Source organism: Piliocolobus tephrosceles, chromosome 19, assembly GCF_002776525.5.
Source record: "Piliocolobus tephrosceles isolate RC106 chromosome 19, ASM277652v3, whole genome shotgun sequence".
Classification (NCBI taxonomy): domain Eukaryota; kingdom Metazoa; phylum Chordata; class Mammalia; order Primates; family Cercopithecidae; genus Piliocolobus; species Piliocolobus tephrosceles.
The window spans coordinates 27,798,415-27,818,481 of NC_045452.1; the positions used below are offsets into that span (position 1 = coordinate 27,798,415).

Consider the following 20,067-nt stretch of genomic DNA (forward strand, 5'->3'; position numbering starts at 1 on the left):
CCATCCATCCACTCATACATCCACCCACCCATTCATCCACTCATACATCCACCCACCCATTCATCCACTCATACATCCACCCATCCATCCTTTCATCCATCCATGCATCCAGTCATCCATCTACTCACCCATCCATCCACTCATCCATCCATCCATCCATCCACCCACCCACCCACCCATCTATCCACCCATCCATCTATCAATCCACCCATCTACCCATCCATCCATTCATCCATCCATCACCCATCAATCCACTCATCCATCTACCCACCTATCCATTCACCCATCCACCCTGCCATTAATCCATCCACCCATCCATCCATCTAACCATAACTTAATAACCACCTGCATGATAACCTCCACATCTACAAGAGAAAGTCAAATCCTTGGCCTGGTGTTCAAGATCTCTTCTTGAGCAGGCCCTACTTCTTGTGCCAGGCCCTACTTGCTTCCCAAGTCCTGTGGCCATGAAGCCTTCACTCTGACACTCTCCTACGCAACCAGGCCCTCACCATCCTGGGTGTGACCCCTGCACCCCTCTTGTGGACGCAGTTCCCATAGCCAGGGCCTTGTCTGATTCCTCTCTGCCCTGTGCCCAGCCTAGCACCTGGCACAGAAAAGGGCAGTGAGTGACCAGTGGCCTCAGCTATAGTCCCTGGGCCCGAGGGATTCTTCAACTCCACTTTGCCTGGAATGGCAAGTCTGTCCCACACCTGAGGAGCCCCCTAGGCTCTGCTGCCCTGGGTGCAGCCCCCAGGCCTCGGAGCCAGAGCTGGCTGGGTGTTCCACTTGGCTGGCCACCCTATCTCAGGCCATCTTGCCGCCGTGCGGCTGCTCCTCCCAGCCCAGTATCTGGGGCCCTCATCTCCAGCGGGCGGAGCCCGGCTTGCTCTGACTTCTTCCCCAGTGTGTCCCTGCCTGAATTTCTTCCATTGCCACCCACCACACTCCGTCCCGCCCCGTGCAGGAGCAGCCTGCTCCCCAGCAGACCCCGGCTCACAGCTTCCACCTTCCTCAGGCTGCTCCTGCCTCCTGGGGGCATCCCTTCCCTGCTGAGGAAAAAGGCTGCCTCTGTCAGGAAGTCTTTCCTGGTGTGCTGATGTGACCTCTGGGACCAGGAACGCCAAGGGCAGGGACAGGGGCTGAGGCCTGGGACCTCCCCTCACCAGGTCCCCAGCCAAGCCCAGCTCACATCCTGCATGGAAATGGGGTCCCCGTCTTAGCTGGGGACTGTGAGCATCGCGTAAGCACTCAGAGCCTCGGCTCTCACGTCTCTGCATGGGGACAGTCTCTTCCAGGTATTAGGAGGCTCAGAGCCATGCACGTGGAGGACCCAGACGGCCCCACCGGCTGCACACCTACAGAGACTCAACTGCTTCTGCTAGAAGAGGAGCCTGAGGCTCCGAGAGGTCAGCGGGTGACATACCAGTCCCAGCTAATGCTCCCACCAGCCGCACCCGCACCCTACCTTCCTGCCGGCCTCATTGTTGTGCAGGTTCATGAGGCGCCGCGCGTTCTTCTTGATCTCCCGAGCGTCCACGAAGCGCCGGGAGAAGTCGATGCCGTAACGCACGTCGGCCGAGCAGCCACCCCACTTCCAGCCCTCGGCCTGGTTGTAGTAGCCCTGCTTCTCGCGGTCACAGCCGCAGTTGCTCAGGTTGCCTTGGCTGCAGGCAGCAGTGACGGCGTGCGCTACGCCAGCCGCGGTGATGGCATACGTGAAGGCAGCCTCACGGCTCCCTGCGGGGACAGACAGGTGCACAAGGTGAGGCCCCAGGCCCTGAGCCAGGTGGGCTCAGGGGATGAAGTGCCGGGCCTCGATCCACCTGCTGTTGGCTGGTTGTGTGACCCTGGGCTCATTGCTTGCCCCTCTGAGCCTCTGACTCACCAAAGCAGGGCTGATGGGAGCCACCTCTCAGGGCTATGGTGAGGGTAGTGCCTGGAATACAGCAGGCCCCAGGGCACCCTGTGAGTGCCTGGTATACAGCAGGCCCCAGTGCACCCTGCGACCCGCCCTCCAGCATGCAGCACTGCCAACAGCTTCTCTCCCTGTTCCCAAGACTGGGTGGGAGAGGCCCAGTTTCTCCAGCCCTGAGAGTGAGTGGTGGGGACCCATGGAGGGGATGGGTATCCCTGCCTCTGCCCCTCCCCTCTGCCAGCCTCCCAGGAGCCCCTCCTCATGAACGGGCATTTGCACTGACCCCGTGGGGACCAGCCATGCATGGCCAATGGAAGCTGGGGCTACGGGGAGCATGGGGGGCCTCACCCCCACCCCAAGCCAGGAACCCAGGTAGAAGTCACACAGTTCCGAAGCCCTTTGTTGCCATCTCCCTCTTGGTCCACCCACTTTCAGTCCATCTCCAGATCCTGGGCTCCTTTTCCTCACGTCCTCCTAATACCCCTGCCTGACCCAGGGGCCCCAGAACTGCCTGGACTTGGGCAACAGTCCTCCCTGCCTCCCTCATCCCCCCAGCCACCAGCTGGTTCACTCCAAGGGCTGTCTGGCCAGGGCCCTCGCTGGCACCTTCGCTGATTCCCTCTGCTGGTAGAGCCAAGCCCACGGCTGAGCTGGGAAGGGAGGGTCCCAGGTCAATGCCCGCTGGCTGCCCCAGCCCTCTCTGCCCATCCTCTGCCCAGAACAATGACTCAGTCCTTCCAGGCGCTGCCCACATCCCCTGGGGATGATGAGGTCTTTTTGGTGGAATTCCCTCCTGCTTCATACCCAAATCCCAAGGACCTTCCAAGACCCAGGTCTGAGGCCTCCCCGTCCAGGCAGCCTTCCCAGACCCCCAGACAGAAGGCAGCACTTGGTGCCTGACCCCTCAGTTCCAAATCTGACCCAGATCCGGACACCCTCTCCCTGGTGAGTCTTATAGGTGGGGACTTCCATATGGGTCCGAAGGCCCCCGAGATGGACAGGTTCAGCTCTCATTTCCTCTTTGCTTTCCCCAGCCCCAGGCCAGGCCCTGTGCATCCTTCCATCCCGACCCTGGACTCTTGGGTCCCTCTCAACCTGCCCCTGCCTGGGTCTGTGTCATTTCTATGTCCCCAGCACCTGGCCCATGTGGACACCGAGCAGGCTCAACCATGCCAGCTGGAGGACCAAGAGCCAAACTCCAGTGAGCGGGAACCTCCCTGCCCATCTCAGCAACAGGCAGAACAGGGCCGGTGCTCAGCCCAGGAGAGGGCAGCTGGAGACTCACACTGCTGGCATGGCACAGTCCCCTGCCCAGCACCCGCGAGCACCCGCACAGCCCTCAGTTGCCCACTGCTGTGCCTGTTATCGGGGCTGAGGTGACAGCCCACAGACTGAGACAGAGTCAAGTCAGGTCTGTTCTATGAACAACCATTGAGCACCAACGGCATGCCCAGCCTTGTGCTAGGGGCTGTGTGTGTGCTCTGGGGCCACTTCGGTGCCCGCAGCCAGCTGGGGGCTCAGCCAGGTGGGGTCCCTCTTCCCTGGGGTATCTTCCATCAGGGTGAGGACTGGGGTGGGGCCCACCAGCCTTAGGAGAAGACCTTGGTGAGCTGCCTGTCTGCTGTCATGGAGGGAGCCACGGCTTCCTAGGAACTTCCTTCCTGAGAAGAACTAAGGGGAGGGCAGTGTCCAGCATCCCTCCCTCCCCAGCAAGGTTCGAGACCGCAGTGATCGGCCTCCTCTGAGCTGCAGGCAGCCCGGCCCCTGCCTTCGAAGGGCCTCATCCTGCCAGCCTCTCCTCCTCTGGCCGCTGCCCACCCACACTGCCCACTCTCTGCCTGGGCCAGGGCCAGGAAGATATAGGAATTCACCTCCCCGAGTCTGAATTAGGTCGAGATGACCTGAAGGGAAGCCCTTGCATGATGTGTGAAGTGGGGTATTAAACGCCCCGTTCTGTCTGCATTACCCAAGCACAGCAGGGCCTGCTGGCAAGAAAGCCTCGGAAATCTCATGGGGGTAGGGGTAGGGGGCAATAAACCAAGAGGGGGGATCCCAGTAAAGGGTCGAGAAGGGCCACAGAAGGGTCATGGCACCTCAAAGGATTCACTGACCTGCCTCTGTGGAGTGGAGTCAAGGAAGGCTTCTTGGAGGAGGTTACATTTTAAGTAGGTACAGTCTTAACAAGGAGCATGGATTCACGTGTGTGTGTGTGTGTGTGTGTGTGTGGTGTGTATGTGTGGCTGTGGTAGGCATGTACTCCCAACATGGTCACACAGAGGCAAAGATGCTGAGCTGTGGAAGGGTTTGGTGAGGTCATGAGTGGACATAGAGGACGGGGAGAATGTCTTGCAAGCAGGTGGCACTTTCTGTCCAGGTGCCAGGGCCAGCTGCTAGGGAGGGCTGGATGTCAGGGCGCTCGCCTGGCCACACAGGTGTGGATTCTGGAACATTCAGAGGCCGGTTGACACCGGCACCAGTGTAGCCCACCCTCAGGGCTCTCCCCGTGCACCGGGTGTGCACCCAACCCTCACATGCGCTCCCATTTCACCTGAACATTAGGATGAGGTGCGTCCAGCCATGATTCCCAGTTGGCAGAGGAGGAAGCAGAGGCACAGAGAGTGGCTGGAGCAAGAATCAAACCCAGTGAATGAATTCAAAGACCAGGAAGGCTGACGGAGGAGCAAAGCGCCTGGGGTCGGGGGTGCTGGAAGCTCTTCTGCCCCCACCTTGGCCTGTCTGAGTCTAAGGTGACCTGCGGCAGCAGGAGACGGCGAATGTGGGCTGTGCAGCCCCCAGGGAAGATGCTGCCTGTGAACAGTCTGTGGACCTGGGGGGCAGGGGCAGCTGCAGGCAGGCTCTGGGCGGGAAGCTCTAGGGAGGCTGAGCTGGCTTCGGAGTGGGCACGTGTCACCCGATGGAGGGGGTCTAGGAACCCCAAACGATTGTGTGGGCCCAGCCGGTGGAGCTTGAGGACAGATGTGGATGTCCCCTCAGAGGTCCTGGAACAACAGCCTGTAGATCCTCCTCTTCCTACCCCATGGGAAGGCTGCAGAGTGGGCCAGGGGATGCCACTGTCCTGAAGTCCCTGAGCAGGCTGGCAGGTCCACAGTTGAGTTTGCACACTTGGAGGACGCTTCCTACAAGCCTCCCTTCCAGCCTCCCGCAAGCGCCTGCTCTCAGCTGGCTATGCCCGCCCCAGGCTTAGACTCAGTTACTCACCAGTTACTCATCGCCTGCCGCTCCCGCTAATTCCTTTTTTATTTGCTTTTAATGAGCCAAACTCTCTAGTCTCCCATGGAGACAAGCGGGAGGTGAGCTGCAGAGAGTCGTAGTTTTGGGAGAATCAATAAGAATGACGTTAGGTCCAGCAAGAGTCGGTGCTGTGGACTGCGGGCTCCCGTGCGCCTGGCACGTTGCCTGTGTTGTCCGTTTAAATTCTCGCAGCAGCCCACGGGGGAGGGCCCGTTATCCGATGTTACAGACCTAGACACCCACTCCAAGGGCTTTGTCATGGCATGCCTGGGTGTGTAGTGAGAAGGGCAGAAGGGCTGCAGGCTTCCCCCGTGTCCCTCCCCAAGTCACTCCTGGGGCCGTGACTGGGGCACCTTGCCAGTCCATGCACACACCACGCTTCCTCCAGGCTGACAGCAAGCTAGCGCTTAGACTTAGAAGCCGGTCCCCTGCAGCGGGCGCAGACAGACTGGACCCATGCGCCTTGCTCAGCAGCTGTTAGTGCCCCCAAGGCCTCTGAGATGACTTCCAGCGGCTTGGCCCGGCCCCCAAGGCCCCAGAGGCCTGATCCCACCGGTCCTCACCCACCACTGTCTGCAGCCCAGTGTGGCCCGCCTGCAGGTTGGGCAGCCACCTCCGGCGCACAGTAACTACTCCTGAATAAAGGACCTGCTGGCTTCCTGCCGCCTGCCCTGGGGACAGCAGCCCCCTCTCTTCCTGGAATACCTGCCCACTTTCCCACATATCCATGCACTACTCTGGCTCTGGACGCAGGGAGGGCTGCTCCCTGCTCCCCGAATTCCCACTGTGGTGGGCACGCCCTCCTCTGGGCTCTCACTAGGTGCCCCTCAGGCTGCAGGGGTGGTGGGCAGGATCCACATCAGATTCTTTTGTGTACCCCCCCACCCCCACCCACTGCTGTTTCCCAAATCCCATGCATGAGCAGGTCTGGGCTGGTCACCTCCCCGACACCACCTTGTTTCCAAGACAGCCCTGTTCTGATCAGACCCATTTCACAGATGGGAAGACTGAGCCTTCAAAGCAGGAAGTGATTTGCAATAGATCCATGGCAGTGACCAGAGCCATCTGAGCTCTGCAGCTGCCCTAGATGTGTGTGGTGATGGGGAAGCTGGATGAGGGCAGCATGGATGCTCTGTTTGGGGCCAGCAGCTGTCCTGCTGATACACTTGGGTCTCGGGAGGCCTAGGGGCCTCTCTGAAGACCCACAGCTTACCCAAGCACAGGTCTGTACCCTCAAACTCTAGAGCCAGCAGCAGCAGCCAGCAGTATCCCTAGAAAATGCCAGAGCAGGCTACATTCTGGCCACCCCTCATCCCACAGCCCTCAAGAGCACTGGGCGGGTTTCTGAGTAATGGTCCCGAAGGTTCCAGCCCCGCTGCAGGATTCACTGTTTCCAGTGCAATCTATCTCTGGTGCCTCAGCAAGTCACCAGCCCTCTCTGAGCCTGTGTTCCCATTTGCCACATGGAACTCAAAGTCCTCACCTTGCTGCACAGCCCTAGCTGCCAGCTCTGAGAGCAAACAGGACGAGAGGGCATGGTACCCACATCACCAAGATGGTGGGCAGTCCAGGGCCGGCTGGGGGTAGACCAGATGCAGCAAAGGACTCCAGGACAGGCCCAGATGTCTCTCTGTGCTCCATGCAGACTGGGCTGGAAACAGCCTCCTCCCCAGGGCCAGCCCCCTCAGCCCTGCCCAGCTGTCCCCTCAAATCCAGAGTATCAGAGCAGCAGAGTCCTCAGAGGCCTGTGGGTAAACGGAGGCTGCTGGGGCAGGAATGTTCTGGCTACACAAGGGCCATCCAGCTCTGCTCTCTTTTCCATAAGTTATTTGAACTCGAGCCCTCACTGGACTCCCTGGCTGGGCCCAGGACAGGCTCAGAGGGAGGAGACGCAGCCCCCTGCCCTGCCCCTGCGGTGCCAGCCAGACCCTGATGTCCAGGGAAAGGGGGTGTGCTAGGGCAGAGCTGGGCCCTCATCCACAGTCATCTCACTCTGGCCATGAGGAGGACACTGGGGACCCTGGCAGATCTTTGTGAGTAGCTTCTAGAAAGAACAGACATGTCTCCTGAACAAAGCTGGGGCTTGGCCGGGACGGGGCTTCCCACTCCCCTCCTCAGGGCAGAGCTGAGGGCTGAGTCCACCCTCCCAGCCACAGCTGCCACTCCTCACCATCCACTCATGCTCCCTGCCACTTCCTAGTGTCCACAGGGGCCAAGGCACTTTTACTAGCAAGCCGTGGCTGAGCTCCTAGTGACCTGATTAACTGCATGGAGGTGGAGATCGGAGAGGTGCTTGGTGCCCTCTTAGGAGGAGAGCCAGGAGTCTGCAGCCTCAGTGCTGAGAAGGCCCTCGGGGACCATCCAGTGCAGCTCCTCCATCCCCAGCAAGGAGCCTGAGGCCCAGAGATGGGCAGCATGCTCCCCAGGGTCACACAGCAGCTCAGGAAATGAGGGATCTGTGATCTGAGGTTCTCGAGTGAATGAGGTGAGGGCAAAGGTCTGGGGGCCACACAGGGTCCTGGAGCCTTCTGGAAGCAAGGGAGAGGCTCAGAGTCTGACGCCCTGCCTTCAAGTTTTTTTGTTGTTGTTGTTGTTTTTTGTTTTGTTTTGTTTTGTTTTGTTTTGTTTTTGAGACGGAGTCTTGCTCTGTCGCCCGGGCTGGAGTGCAGTGGCCGGATCTCAGCTCACTGCAAGCTCCGCCTCCCGGGTTCCCACCATTCTCCTGGCTCAGCCTCCGGAGTAGCTGGGACTACAGGCGCCCGCCACCGCGCCCGGCCACCTTCAAGTTTAGACCCTGAAATTTGTCAGCTGAGTGACCTCAGACCGGTGAAGGCGCCTTTCTGTGTCCCTGCCTCCCTACCTGCAAGATGAGAGAACTGCTCCAACCCGGCCAGAAGGGCACACATGCTCCTGGGGGCAGGCTGGCCTAAGCTTCATGCCTACAGGTGTGACGTACGACACATTTGGGAGCTTCGTGGGCAGACATACATTTGGGCATCCCTGGGCAGCAGGTGTGCGCCTCTGCACGTGTCCCTGGGCGTACACCTGGGCTGACCCTTGGAGGCAGTGCCGGGGAGCGGCCGTGTGAACCTGTGCTCATGGATCTGTGCTTCCGGCCCACACAGTTCAATTCTCCTCCTCCCTGACAACCTGTACTTGTCCCTCTTTTTAAAAAATGACATTTTGGGCCAGGCATGGTGGCTCACGCCTGTAATCCCAGCAGCACTTTGGGAGGCTGAAGTGGGCGGATCACCTGAGGTCAGGAGTTTGAGTCCAGCCTGGCTAACATGGTGAAACCCCATCTCTACTAAAAATACAAAATTAGTCAGGCATGGTGGCAGGCACCTGTAATCCCAGCTACTTGGGAGGTTGAGGCAGGAGAATCGCTTGAACCTGGGAGGTAGAGGTTGCAGTAAGGCCAAGACCGCATCATTGCACTCCAGCCTGGGCAATAGAGCGAGAATCCGTCTTAAAAAAAAAATGACATTTTCGCGGCCGGGTGCGGTGGCTCAAGCCTGTAATCCCAGCACTTTGGGAGGCCGAGACGGGCGGATCACGAGGTCAGGAAATTGAAACCATCCTGGCTAACATGGTGAAACCCCATCTCTACTAAAACATATGAAAAACTAGCTGGGTGAGGTGGCGGGTACCTGTAGTCCCAGCTGAGACAGGAGAATGGCGTGAACCCGGGGGGCAGAGCTTTCAGTGAGCCAAGATCGCGCCACTGCACTCCAGCCTGGGCAACAGAGCAAGACTCCGTCTCAAAAAAAAAAAGACATTTTCTACAACTCAATAATAAAATGGTTAACAACTCGATTAAAACGGACAAAGACCAATGGATGAATGGGTAAAGAAAAGGTAGTACAGATACACAATGGAATATTACTCAGCCATAAAAAAGAATGAAACCCTGTCATTGCTGCAGTGGCACGCGGGTCATCGTGTTAAGTGAAAGAAGCCAGGCACAGAGAGACAAATATCGCGTGTTCTCACTCACATGGAGGAGCTAAAAAAGTTGATGTTATTGAGGTAGGGAATGGAATGACACCCTGGGCCACACCCGCAGCTCCTGGTGTTACCCGGTGTTACCCGGCCCGGCTGGTGTGGTGCCCGTGTCCAGGCTGGGGGTCTTGGTCTAGACAGGGCTCGAAGTGGCTGTTGGGCACAGAAGCTGGAAGAGACGCTCAGGTCCCAGGTGGGGCCCCACAATGGCCCCCTGTGGCTGTCCACGCCCCAGCCTGCCCTTTGACCCCAGCTGGGGCTCAGTCACAGGGGGACAAGTCACCGCTTGAGCTAGTCTGGGATCTGCATCCCTGACACACACAGAGCTCAGGCTGGGGACATCGGGGTGGAGGCAGGGACCAAGGCATGGGCAGAGAGGCCTCCAGGCCACAGCTTGGCCCCCATCCCTGCTTGTGCAGTTGAACGATCAGAAGCCCAGAGCCCTGGCCTGCCTGGCCCTGCTGCAATCCTGGCCTGGACCACCCGGGGCCGAGGCGCGCTCTGGCCAGGGACGGCTGGGCAGGCTGCCTCACACCCTGCTCCTAATTCTGCACCTTAAATGAAGGTGATAGCAGCACACACCTTGTGGGGTCCTACGTGGGAGAGTTGAGGCAGTGGAGGGCTCAGGACGGGTAGGAACATAAAAGTGCCAGATGCGCGTGGGCCGCTTTTATTAATATTACCCGTCTCCGAGCAGGCCTGGACTCTAGGCCCGATGGTCCTGGCCTGGGTGCAGCCTGAGTGGGTGCTGCATGTGTGTGCATGTGTGTGTGCGTGTGTGTGCACGTGTGTGCATGTGTGTGCATGTGTTTATGTGTGTGCACGTGTGTGTGTGCCAAGTGTACTGCTGTATGTCTCTCCACACGTCTCTGTCCTTCCCTCTCTGTTTCTCCCTCTCCTTCTGGGTCCCTCTGTCCCTCTCTGTCCCTCTCTGTCCCTCTGTCTCTCTCCAGCCCCGCCCGGCCCCCGCCCGGGCTCGGGCTGAGTCAGCGTCTCCACACTAAGCTCTTCCCTGCCGTTGTCATAAACAGATCATTGGAAAAAGTCACGCCAGGTCCAAACACGCTGGCGCCCATGCGCCTGAGGCCTTTGTTCCGACCCAGCGGAGGCCCTCACACGCCAAGCGGCAGCCCCCCAGGTGGGGACAGCAGGCTCCGAGTGGGAAGGACCTGACCTTCCGGGAGCTTTTCCCCAGCCCTGAGGTGCTGGGGACGCCCAGGAGGCCCCTCCTGCATCCAGCGCAGGGTGGCCTGCCCTCGGGAGTGCTCCGGCAAAGCCAGCAACCGCCTGTGTGAGGTGGCACAGAGACGCCTTCCTCCCCGGGGTTGCCCCAGGGCCTCTCAGCACCTGGATCCTGGTGGCGGTTCCCTGAGAGCCTGCGGGCTTCTCTGGCCCTTGGGGGCCACGTGGCCTTGGGTGAGTCACACGGTCTCCTTGTGAGCCTCAGTCTCCCCATTTGTGACGTGTGGACGACAGGACCTGAGGTGGTCATGTGACAGGTCCCAGCCCAGGCGGGGGCTACAGCCGTGAAGGAAATGACCTTCCCGAAAAGGTGGCAGGAGTTGGGCTGAGCGATGGCTGAGGGCCAGGCTGCTGTGCCCCTATGAAGCTGAGGGAGGGGCCCTACCCACCCTGGGGTCTGTGTCCTGCTTCAGTGGCCCAGGGCTCTGGAGGCTTTGCCCATGGGACTCATGTGGGAAGCTCTGTGGGGACCTCCATGTCCTTATTCTGAGGAGAGACCCCAAATCCTGGCAGAGTCCCAGCCCCCACCTCGGCTCCTCCTGAGGCAGGTGGGGCACCAAGGCCCCCAGGGCACCGGGCTGCACCCAGGGTCACACAGTGGGACCCGGGCAAGTAGGGCCTGTGTCCTTGGCAGTGGCCTCTCCACAGCCAGACCCCATCCCCACTCCACTCTTGTCCTGTCTGTCAGGGCCCTGCCCGGGAGGATGGAAAATTCCCAACTTGGATGAGTTCCAGGTGGCCTTGGAGGGGCCATGTGGAAGGATTGGGACCAGAGGACCAGCCACCACCCAGCTCACAGGGCCTCCATTGCCACCCCTAGGAAAGGCCACAGCCCTACCACTGCCACAGCCCCTCGGACTCAACCCTCCCAGGTGCCTGTGAGCTGCCTTCCTGGGGTGGGGCAGCCCCCGCCTCATCCCACCCCGAGCCAGGAGTGGGCTTGGGCAGCCTCGCCTCCAGGAAAGTCTTTCTGACCCTGACCTTCAAGGCCCCAGTAGTCCCTACAGTCCTGGCTGCCTGGCCCCTGAGCCTCAGAAATGTCCACCGAGCTGCCTTGGGCTGGGCCCCCCGGATGAGGGTGGAGGTGGGAGTGACCGGGGTTGTCAGCCTGAGGCCTGCAGACCACCAAGGTGCGGCCAGCATGAGACTGGGCCCAGCAAGCATTGCCTCCCGGCCTGGCCCCATTGGCCTGTGCTCACCCACTGTGTCCCGGGTACAAGCCCTGGCCTGGCATACAGCAGGCACTCAATGGATGCAGGCTGAAGAACAACCAGGCCTGATAAAGGGGGCTGCCTTCCTGCCCCCAAGCTGACTGTCCTTCAAAAACGGCTGCTCAGTGACCCTCTGCCCTCAGACTGCCCCACCCCACGCTGGAGGACAGTGTCCCAGGAGTGACGGTCAGATCCAGGTTCAAATGTCCCGTCTGTCTCTGACGGGATGACTTGGGGCCACTCCCTCCTGTCTCCTATGGGTGCAGCACCACTCAATGGAAGTCTCAGGCAAGCTGCAGGTGTCAGCTGAAATTTTCTAGTAGCCACATTAAGAAAAGTGAAAATAATTTTGGTGAACTTATTTTTTTTTTTTTTTTTTTGAGACGGAGTTTCACTCTTGTTGCCCAGGCTGGAGTGCAGTGGCGTGATCTTGGCTCACTGAAATCTCCTCCGAGATTCAAGTGATTCTCCTGCCTCAGCCTGCCGAGTACCTGGGATTACAGGCACGCGCCACCACACTCAGCTAATTTTGTGTTTTTAGTAGAGATGGGGTTTCACCATGTTGCTCAGACTGGTCTCAAACTCCTGACCTCAAGTGATCCACCCACCTCAGCCTCCCAAAGTGCTGGAATTACAGGTGTGAGCCACCATGACTGGCTGGTGAACTTAATTTTGATAGTATATTTTATTTAGCCAATATATCCAAAATCTTACCATCTCAATATGTAATCAGTAGAAGAGTTATTCAGGAGATACCGTATTTGCTCTTGGGGTTTGAGTCTTCCAAATCCATGTGTATCTTACACTTACAGCACATTTCGCTTGGCCCATACCATATTATAAACGCTTCCCTGCCAGAGGTGGCCTGGGGCCATCAGAGTGAACAGGTGAAGAGTCCAGCCCTCGAGACCTCGTCCCTGCTGGGGGTCACTGGGCGTGGCCTGCAAAGCCCTGCAGGGCAGCAGATGCACCTGGCCTGGGAGTCACCCTCTCACCCCACGACCCCTGGCCTCTCAGATACCCCGAGATGGGTCTCTTGGCCCCTCAGACTGTCCAGCAGCCGACGGCCCTTGCTGAGCCCCCACTATGTGCAGCCCAGGAAGACACTGCCCATGCAGAGCTCGTCCCCAAAGCAAACAGGAGCGGGCAACAGCTGTGCTGGTGTCCCCGGCCGCTCACGTGAGCGTGGATTAGGGGCAGTCCCTCTGCCTGGTCATGTCTGAGGCCAGCACATGATGGGCAGGACTCAGCATTCCCTGGCAGCTCAAGGGTGGGGCTAGGGGGCCCGAGAGCACTCAGCCGCTGCCCCAGACCCAGGCCTGTGGTCCTGGGGGACTCCGGGCTCCGGGGGCGTGGGGGCGGCGCAGTGGTTGGAAGGGAGCGGCCTGCAGAGGGAAGGCCCTCCCCTGCTCACAGTCTCCTATGCCTTCTGGGCTCTCCAGAGCTTCACTGCTGCTCCAGCCCTGCCCTCACCCTCCAGCCTCTCCTGTTAGCCCTGGAAGCTCCTGTCATTCCCGGAAAAGTGCTTTCGGCTTTTCTGGCCCTGGAGCCTCAGCAGACGCTGTTCCATCCACCTGGCGCCCCCTTCCCTGCCCTCACCTCCAGGCTGGCCTGGGTCACCTCCCCCGGGAAGCCCTTGCTGACAACCCTGATTTGATGATCGTGCCTGTTTCAAACTCCCTGCCTTGCTGGGGGGCCCCAGGTTTCCAACAGACTTTCCTGGGATACGAGGTTCTCCTGATGTTCACGCTGCCCCTTTATTCTCCTTCCCCGACCGTGGCAGAAGACTGCTCAGCTGGGGACAGTCACCTCTAAGCTCATTTCTAGTCAACAGAAGAGACAAGAGTCAACAGAAGAGACAAGCCTCTCTCAACGCATGAGGAATAGGCCTGGGATGGGCTCAGGAGGCCTCCAGGCATGAGGGGGACCACAGCAGTGCAGGGGCACCTAGTGTGAGCCTTGACCCTCTGAGGGGAGCAGAGCAACTGGAACCCAGGGGCCCAGGGCAAAGCCGGCACAGGGTCATTCGAAGAAACATCTGTCTAATGGGGAGAAGGGAGCGCTGCATCCCCAGAGCCATACAAGCACCCACACCAGGTGATGGAAAAGGGATTGGAACTTTGCACAGGGGGTTGATTTGCCCTTTTAAGGGGTACCCTTTCAGCCCTCAAGATGTAGGCACAGCCCGAGGTCAAGGCCTGAAAGGGGCTGTCCCACCCACACAGGCCAAGCCCCTTCTCAGGGCCAATCATTAATTGGCACTGCTTGAGTGGCTGTTCCCACGAGTGTCCCGGCAGCCTGCCAACCGATGGCCCAGCTCCCAGCCCATGCCAGGGCACCCAGCTGGCCTCGGACATGGCTAGCCTCCCTGCTCGGCCTCTCTTCCTGCTCATGACTACCCACAGCTGAGCCCTGGAAGGGGAACGGGGCCTGGCGTGCTCGGGCAGGAGAGAGAAGCCAGATATGCCTGAAGCTCTGGTTTTCAGAAGGGATGTGGGGAACCAGGGTGAATATGGGAGGCAGCTCCTCAGATTCCAGGCTAGGAAGTTCACTTTATCCTGAGGCCATAGGGAGCTACTGCAGGTTTTGGAGGAAGGGCTTCTGTTTAACTCAACAACTAGGGCTGGTGTGGGCAGGAGGCAGTGACCGCTGCCAGAGGAGGGCCAGAAAAGCAGACCGTGCTGGGGCCATGGGGCAGAGCCCTGAGGTGTGTGGGGAATGATACCAGCCTTCTGCTGAGACAAATGGCCGGGGGAAAGCTGGGGACAGGAGATTTAAGTAACAGGGTGCTGAATGTGTCGGGCCAGAGGTTCGCATGGGTCGCGGGGAACGGAAGCCATGGGCAGGAGTGAGCCTGCAGTTGACAGGGCAGAGCAGGGCAAGGGGGCCAAGGGGCACCTGGAAGAGCCGGCACTTCCCAGCTGGGACTGGGCAGAGAAGTCCAGGCTACAAGCCGGGGCCCAGAAGCCAGGGAAGAGGGGGGACAGTTGATACCAGGAAGGTCACAAGAGGCCCAGACCGAGAGCGGTGGGGGCCCCCGATCAAGGGTGTGAAATGAGGATGGTGGGTGTGGACAGCTCTGCCAAAAAGTTTGCTTCTGAAACGCTTGGGAAAGCAAGGGCGGTGTCTTAGGTGAGTTCCCTAGCAAAGAGACTGAGACGGGATGCAGCACTTCCGGGATCGAGGAACAGGACGGGACACACGGCCGCGTGGCCACACAGCCTGAGTCCCAGGCGAGCTCAGGGACCCCACAGAGATGCCCAGGGCGGCCCACATGTCCCTCACCCTATGTCTCATGGTCCCAAATAAAGTTCAAGCTCCCAGCCCTCTGTGGAGCAGCAGGACGGTTTCCACGTCTGCCCGTCTCCTGGCGCGGTGAGGCAGCGAGGATTAGCAGGAGCGGCGAGGGACACCTGATCCACGCGCAGCTCCACCACAACCCCCCGCGGGCTCAGCCAGGCGGCAGGGGCACCCACAGCTGCCTCCGAGCCCGCCAGCTCAGCGCTGAGGGGCCAGGCAGGCAGATGGGCCCCAGCATAAGTGAGTACTCGTGCCGGCACCCTCCCCACCGGGGTGGATGGGCAGCCCTGCCTGCCACAGCTGGCACCTGGAAGGAGGGAACTGCACTTGGGTGGTGGGGCCCCAGGGAGCGGGCGGTGCCACCTCCTCGCTGTGCCAGGCGCCACCCACAGGCTGCTCACCACAAAGGGGCCCCCAGGGGCTTTTCCCCTGCGCCACCCCCAGCCCCACACCAGCATTCCAAGCCCTGCAGAACCTAGCTCTGGCCTGTGTCCCGGCAGCTGCGGCTCTGCTCAGCTCCAGGATCAGAAGGACATGTTATGCCCATGGGCTGGGCATCCCTGCAAGCCTGGCACTGTGCCCAAGTTATCCCCCCTCCTCTGCCTCTCGCCACAGCCTGGAGGGCAGGGCACATCACTAGCCCCACTCTCATGCACAGAACAGCAATTTATTGAGCACCTGGGAGGCCCACGGGGACCCACACAAGGGCCTATTGGCTTGGAGCTCACGTCACCCGTGGGGAAGTTGAGGCCCTGAACAGCCCCGAGTGACGTGCTCAAGGTCACACAGCTGGATTCAAACCCAGGTCAGTCTCCAAAGATCCCCTTTCCTTTTTTTTTTTCTGAGACAGAGTCTTGCTCTTTCACCCAGACTGGAGTGCCATGGTGCGATCTCGGCTCACTGCAACCTCCCTCCGCCTCCCGGGTTCAAGCAATTCTCCTGCCTCAGCCTCCCAAGTAGCTGGGATTACAGGCATGCGCCACCATGTCTGGCTAATTTTTGTATTTTTAGTAGAGATGGGGTTTCACCACGTTGGCCACGCTGGTCTCAATCTCTTGACCTCAGGTGATCCACCCACTTCGGCCTCCCAAAGTGCTGGGATTACAGGCATGAGCTACCAGGTCCAGTCCAAAAGTCACTTTTTAAAGCCCCTCTCTGGGCCTCAGTCTCCTTATCTGTAAAATGGGTATGATGAAGGCTTATCCCCAAGGCTGTGAGGACAGGGAGGGGCTGTGGCCTCAGGGGCTGTGCACAGTCGGCAGGGATCTTGCCAGCCCACCAGGCAGGTTTTGGTGTTCTCTTGGTGTCCATCAAACCAGAGGCCCACCCACTCCGCACATCCGCCCCCCCGCCCTGCCCCCCGGCCCTCGGGCTCCCCGTGCCCCCCGTGTCGTGCTGGAGCATCCTGCGCAGTTCCCTCGGCTCCCTCTACCTGGAAGCCCCTCCACTCTAAGAATCCACAGCATTCACGCAGCACTTCCTGTGCCCCAGCTACCCCCTGCAGTAAGCATTACTATTCGCTACTCTCCAGATAACTGGAACGGAGGTGCTGCCAGAAGAGGCAACGAGCCTCCCTCTACACAGCTGCTAGGCAGCATCAGAGTGGGTCCCAACCACTGCACGGCACCGCCAGCACCGCCACGCCGCCAGCCTACGGGCCCACGGCCACGTCACGACAATGTCCTCCAGCCCCGAGCAAGGCCCCTCATCTGCACACAGCCTGGCTCCCATCGAGGCCTCAGACGCGGCAGTGCCCCCTAGGGCCAGGCCAGGCACGTGGAAGGGCTCACAGGAAGGCAAAGAAATCGACCCCCCGGGAGGCGTGTGCGGAACAGTGGCCTGGGCTGGCCTTCAGTGAGTGGCCTGGCCCACTGCCCCGGCCGCGATGGCTGGGCCCCTTGAGCCCAGAGGCGCCCTTACCTACTCGGAGCTCTTGCCCAAAGACAGTCTTCTCGCCGAGGGCAGAGCAGTTCCAGCGTCCAAAGCGGAACTGGTACTGGCACTCGTTGATGCCCATCTGCGCCCCCTCCCCGATCACAATGATGGCATCGGGCCGGCTCTGGCAGATGGCACGCTGCCGCGGGGCTAGGCCAGGAATCTTGTTGCAGATGATGTTGGCTCCCAGGGCCACCACTGATGACAGTGCTCTGCGGAGGGGAGGAGACAGAGGCTGTGAGACAGCGGCGGCCAGCGCCCCTCCTCACCCCCACCACCTTTCCCCCACTCAGCCTCTCAGTCGCGAGACCTGCACTAGCTCTGCCCACCAGGGCACAAGCAGATCCCTGCCATCAGAGGGGCCGTTTCCCATCAACTCACACGCATGACCCCAGGTGACCACACGTGTCACCCCAACTCACATGCGCGACCCCAGCCACACATACCCAGGCCTCTCAGCCTCAGAATACAAGAATCACGTAACCACAAGTCCTACAGCTCTCCAGGCCGCTGAATCAGATACACAGCCCCTTCAGATTAGACAGGATCATGCTTGGGATGTGGCAGTCGCCAACTCGGGGCTGTCTGCAGCTGTCTCCAAGCGGCAGACCCCAACTCCCCGACCAACGGGGCTTCCCCCTCATTTATAAATTCCCTGATGGCCCCTCCGTGGCACCTGGGCCAGGTGGGCTGCTGAGCAGACCAGCAGCCAAGCCCACCCAGTACTGACTCCAGCTCTGACCTGTGTGTACCTTTGAGAAGGCACTCCCTGTCTGAGCCTCAGTTTCCACCCCCATGAAATGGTGGTATAAACCACCCATCCTCAGGCTCAGGAAGAAGGGCTGCACCGGGAATGGCGGCTGTGGCTGTTTTCTCTCCTGTTGGGGTGACTGGGTGCATGCAGGGGAAGAAATTAGGCCTGCAGCAAATTGAGCACTTACTGTGTGCTGGGCTCGGCAGGGGCCTTATTGCAAGACTGCAGCTTCGCAGGGGTCCCCCAGGGGGCCTTTGTCACTAATCTCCTAGCAACTCTCAGGACCTGAAGCCCTAGACAGGAACCCACAGGCCCCGCTCACTCTACTTCAAGTGTTATAAGAGGGATTGTCGTTGTTTGTTTGTTTGTTTTGAGACAGAGTTTCGGAGTCTTACTCTGTTGCCCAGGCTGGAATGCAGTGATATGATCTCAGCTCACTGCAACCTCCACATTCCGGGTTCAAGCCATCCTTTTGCCTTAGCCTCCCGAGTAGCTGTACTACAGGTGCCCACCACCACACCAGGCTAATTTTTGTATTTTTCATAGAGACGGGATGTCACCGTGTTGGCCAGGCTGGTCTCGAACTCCTGACCTCAGGTGATCCGCCTGCCTCGGGCTCCCGAAGTGCTGGGATTACAGGTGTGAGCCACCACACCTGGCCTTGTGTGTTTTTTTAATGAGGTGAAATTCCCATAATATAAAATGAACCACTTTGAAGTGTACAGTTCTGTGGCATCTAATACATTCAGTGTTGTGCAACCTCCAGCACTGTCAGGTTCCCAGATATTTCCACCACCCCAAAAGGAAACCACACCCATCAGTCACTCCCCGTCCTCCCCTCCCCGACCCCGGCAACCACCAGTCTGCTTTCTGTTCCCATGGATCTGCCCATTCTGAACGTTTCCTATGGATGGAATCATTCATCACGTGACCTTTGGTGTCTGACTTCTTTCACTTAGCGTCATGTTTTCAAGGGTCATCTGCGTGATCACAGGTCAGCGCTTCATACCTTTGTAAGGCTGATGACATTCCATTGTGTGGACAGACCACATTTTGTGTATCTATTCATGGCTGGTGGACATTTGGGCTGTTTCCATCTTTGGACTACTGTGAGTAATGCCGCCATGAACGTGCGGGTAAGGTTTGTGTTTGAGCCTCTGTTTTCAGTCTCTGGGGCACGGACCTAGGAGTTGCTGGGTCAGGTGGTCCCTTCGCTTTCTGAGGACTTGCTGGACCGCCTTCCACCGCGGCTGCCCCAGTCATCTGGCTTTAAGCACCCATGGAAGGGGCAGTGAGCTGGAAGGAGGGGGGGCAGCCGGATTCAGGCAGACCTGCAGGCAACAGCGGGTTTCAGCACAGTGCTTGGCTTCAAAACAACAGATCGGGCCTGTTTAGTGAGGGGGAAAGATGTGGGAGTTGGGGGGACCGCCGGGGGCTCCCCGAAGCTGATGCCTGTGGCCCTGGGCCCCTAGTGTGCTGGGGACCCTTCTACCTACTGCCAGCCCGCACTTTTCTTGAGGGAAACAAGTCAGTGATTTTCCAGGGCGGCTGAGCACCCACAGCCAGCTGGAAAGTCCCCGTGTGGCCTGAGCCCACAGCACGTGCTGCAGCCGGGCCGCCAGGGCGACACTCAATCCCCGAGGCCCGCCCGGCCCGCCCACTAATCTGGCCAAGACCTCCCTGGGCCTCCCATGGGCACAATGGGCAGAAAAGCCCCAGGCTGGCATGGAGGAAGAGCATCTGGATGGGTGGGGCTGGGAGCGGGCTGGAATCCGGGGAATTCAGCCCAAAGTAATTGTAGATCCTCGGAAAACCGAGCTGGGGAAATGAGACGGATGGGAACCCTGCCGGGCACCCTGCTTGCTGGGGGGCAGAGCCTGCCTCAGTCCTGGCCTGAGGGACACTCTCCGGTCCCAAATTCTCCCCGCAGCCTCAGGGCTGAGAAACCCCCATTATCTGCAGTAGATGCCCTTGCTGGGGGGACTCTGATAGGACTTAGTGTGGACCCTGGGGGCAGCAATGGATCATTGCGATGGCTAAAGCCCTGGCCTCCCACCTCCAGGCAGCTGTCCACCACCGGCCCTGCCAGCACCCAGATCTGACCATGTCAATCCTCTGCTCAAAGCCCGTCCCTAGGTCCCCGTTGCCCAGGGGACTATCCAAGCCCCTGTGCCTGGAACTAGAGGCCTCTTGGGGTCTGGCCTCGGGTGACCCCGCCTCCCAGCGGTGTCTGCTGGTCCCTCCCCTGGGTGCTGCTCCTTCTCCGTTTTTCTGTCTGACATATTCCATTTCCCTTTCAGGGCCCAAGTGAAAGCCCCACTGTGCTCAAGCTCCTTATTCCCTGACACTGAGGGGGAGCACAGTGGGCGCTGGTTTTGCAGGTGTAGAGCCCATTCTCCAGTCTCCCAGTCACCGTGTCCGTGCCCGGCTTCCCCTCAGAGTCACTGTGTCCC

General features: G+C 59.6%; 1 protein-coding gene across 2 annotated transcripts in view; it reads right to left on the minus strand.

Annotated features, from left to right (window-relative positions):
• Window positions 1-20,067, minus strand: part of WNT7B (Wnt family member 7B) — a 53,225-nt gene that overhangs the window by 9,255 nt on the left and 23,903 nt on the right. For both annotated transcript variants that reach the window (XM_023222275.3, XM_023222274.1), the window contains exons 2-3: window positions 16,846-17,072; window positions 1,469-1,740 (exon numbers count right to left, since the gene is read on the minus strand). In XM_023222275.3, coding sequence (XP_023078043.1) covers window positions 1,469-1,740; window positions 16,846-17,072 — 499 coding nt within the window. The remainder of the gene's footprint in view (window positions 1-1,468; window positions 1,741-16,845; window positions 17,073-20,067) is intronic.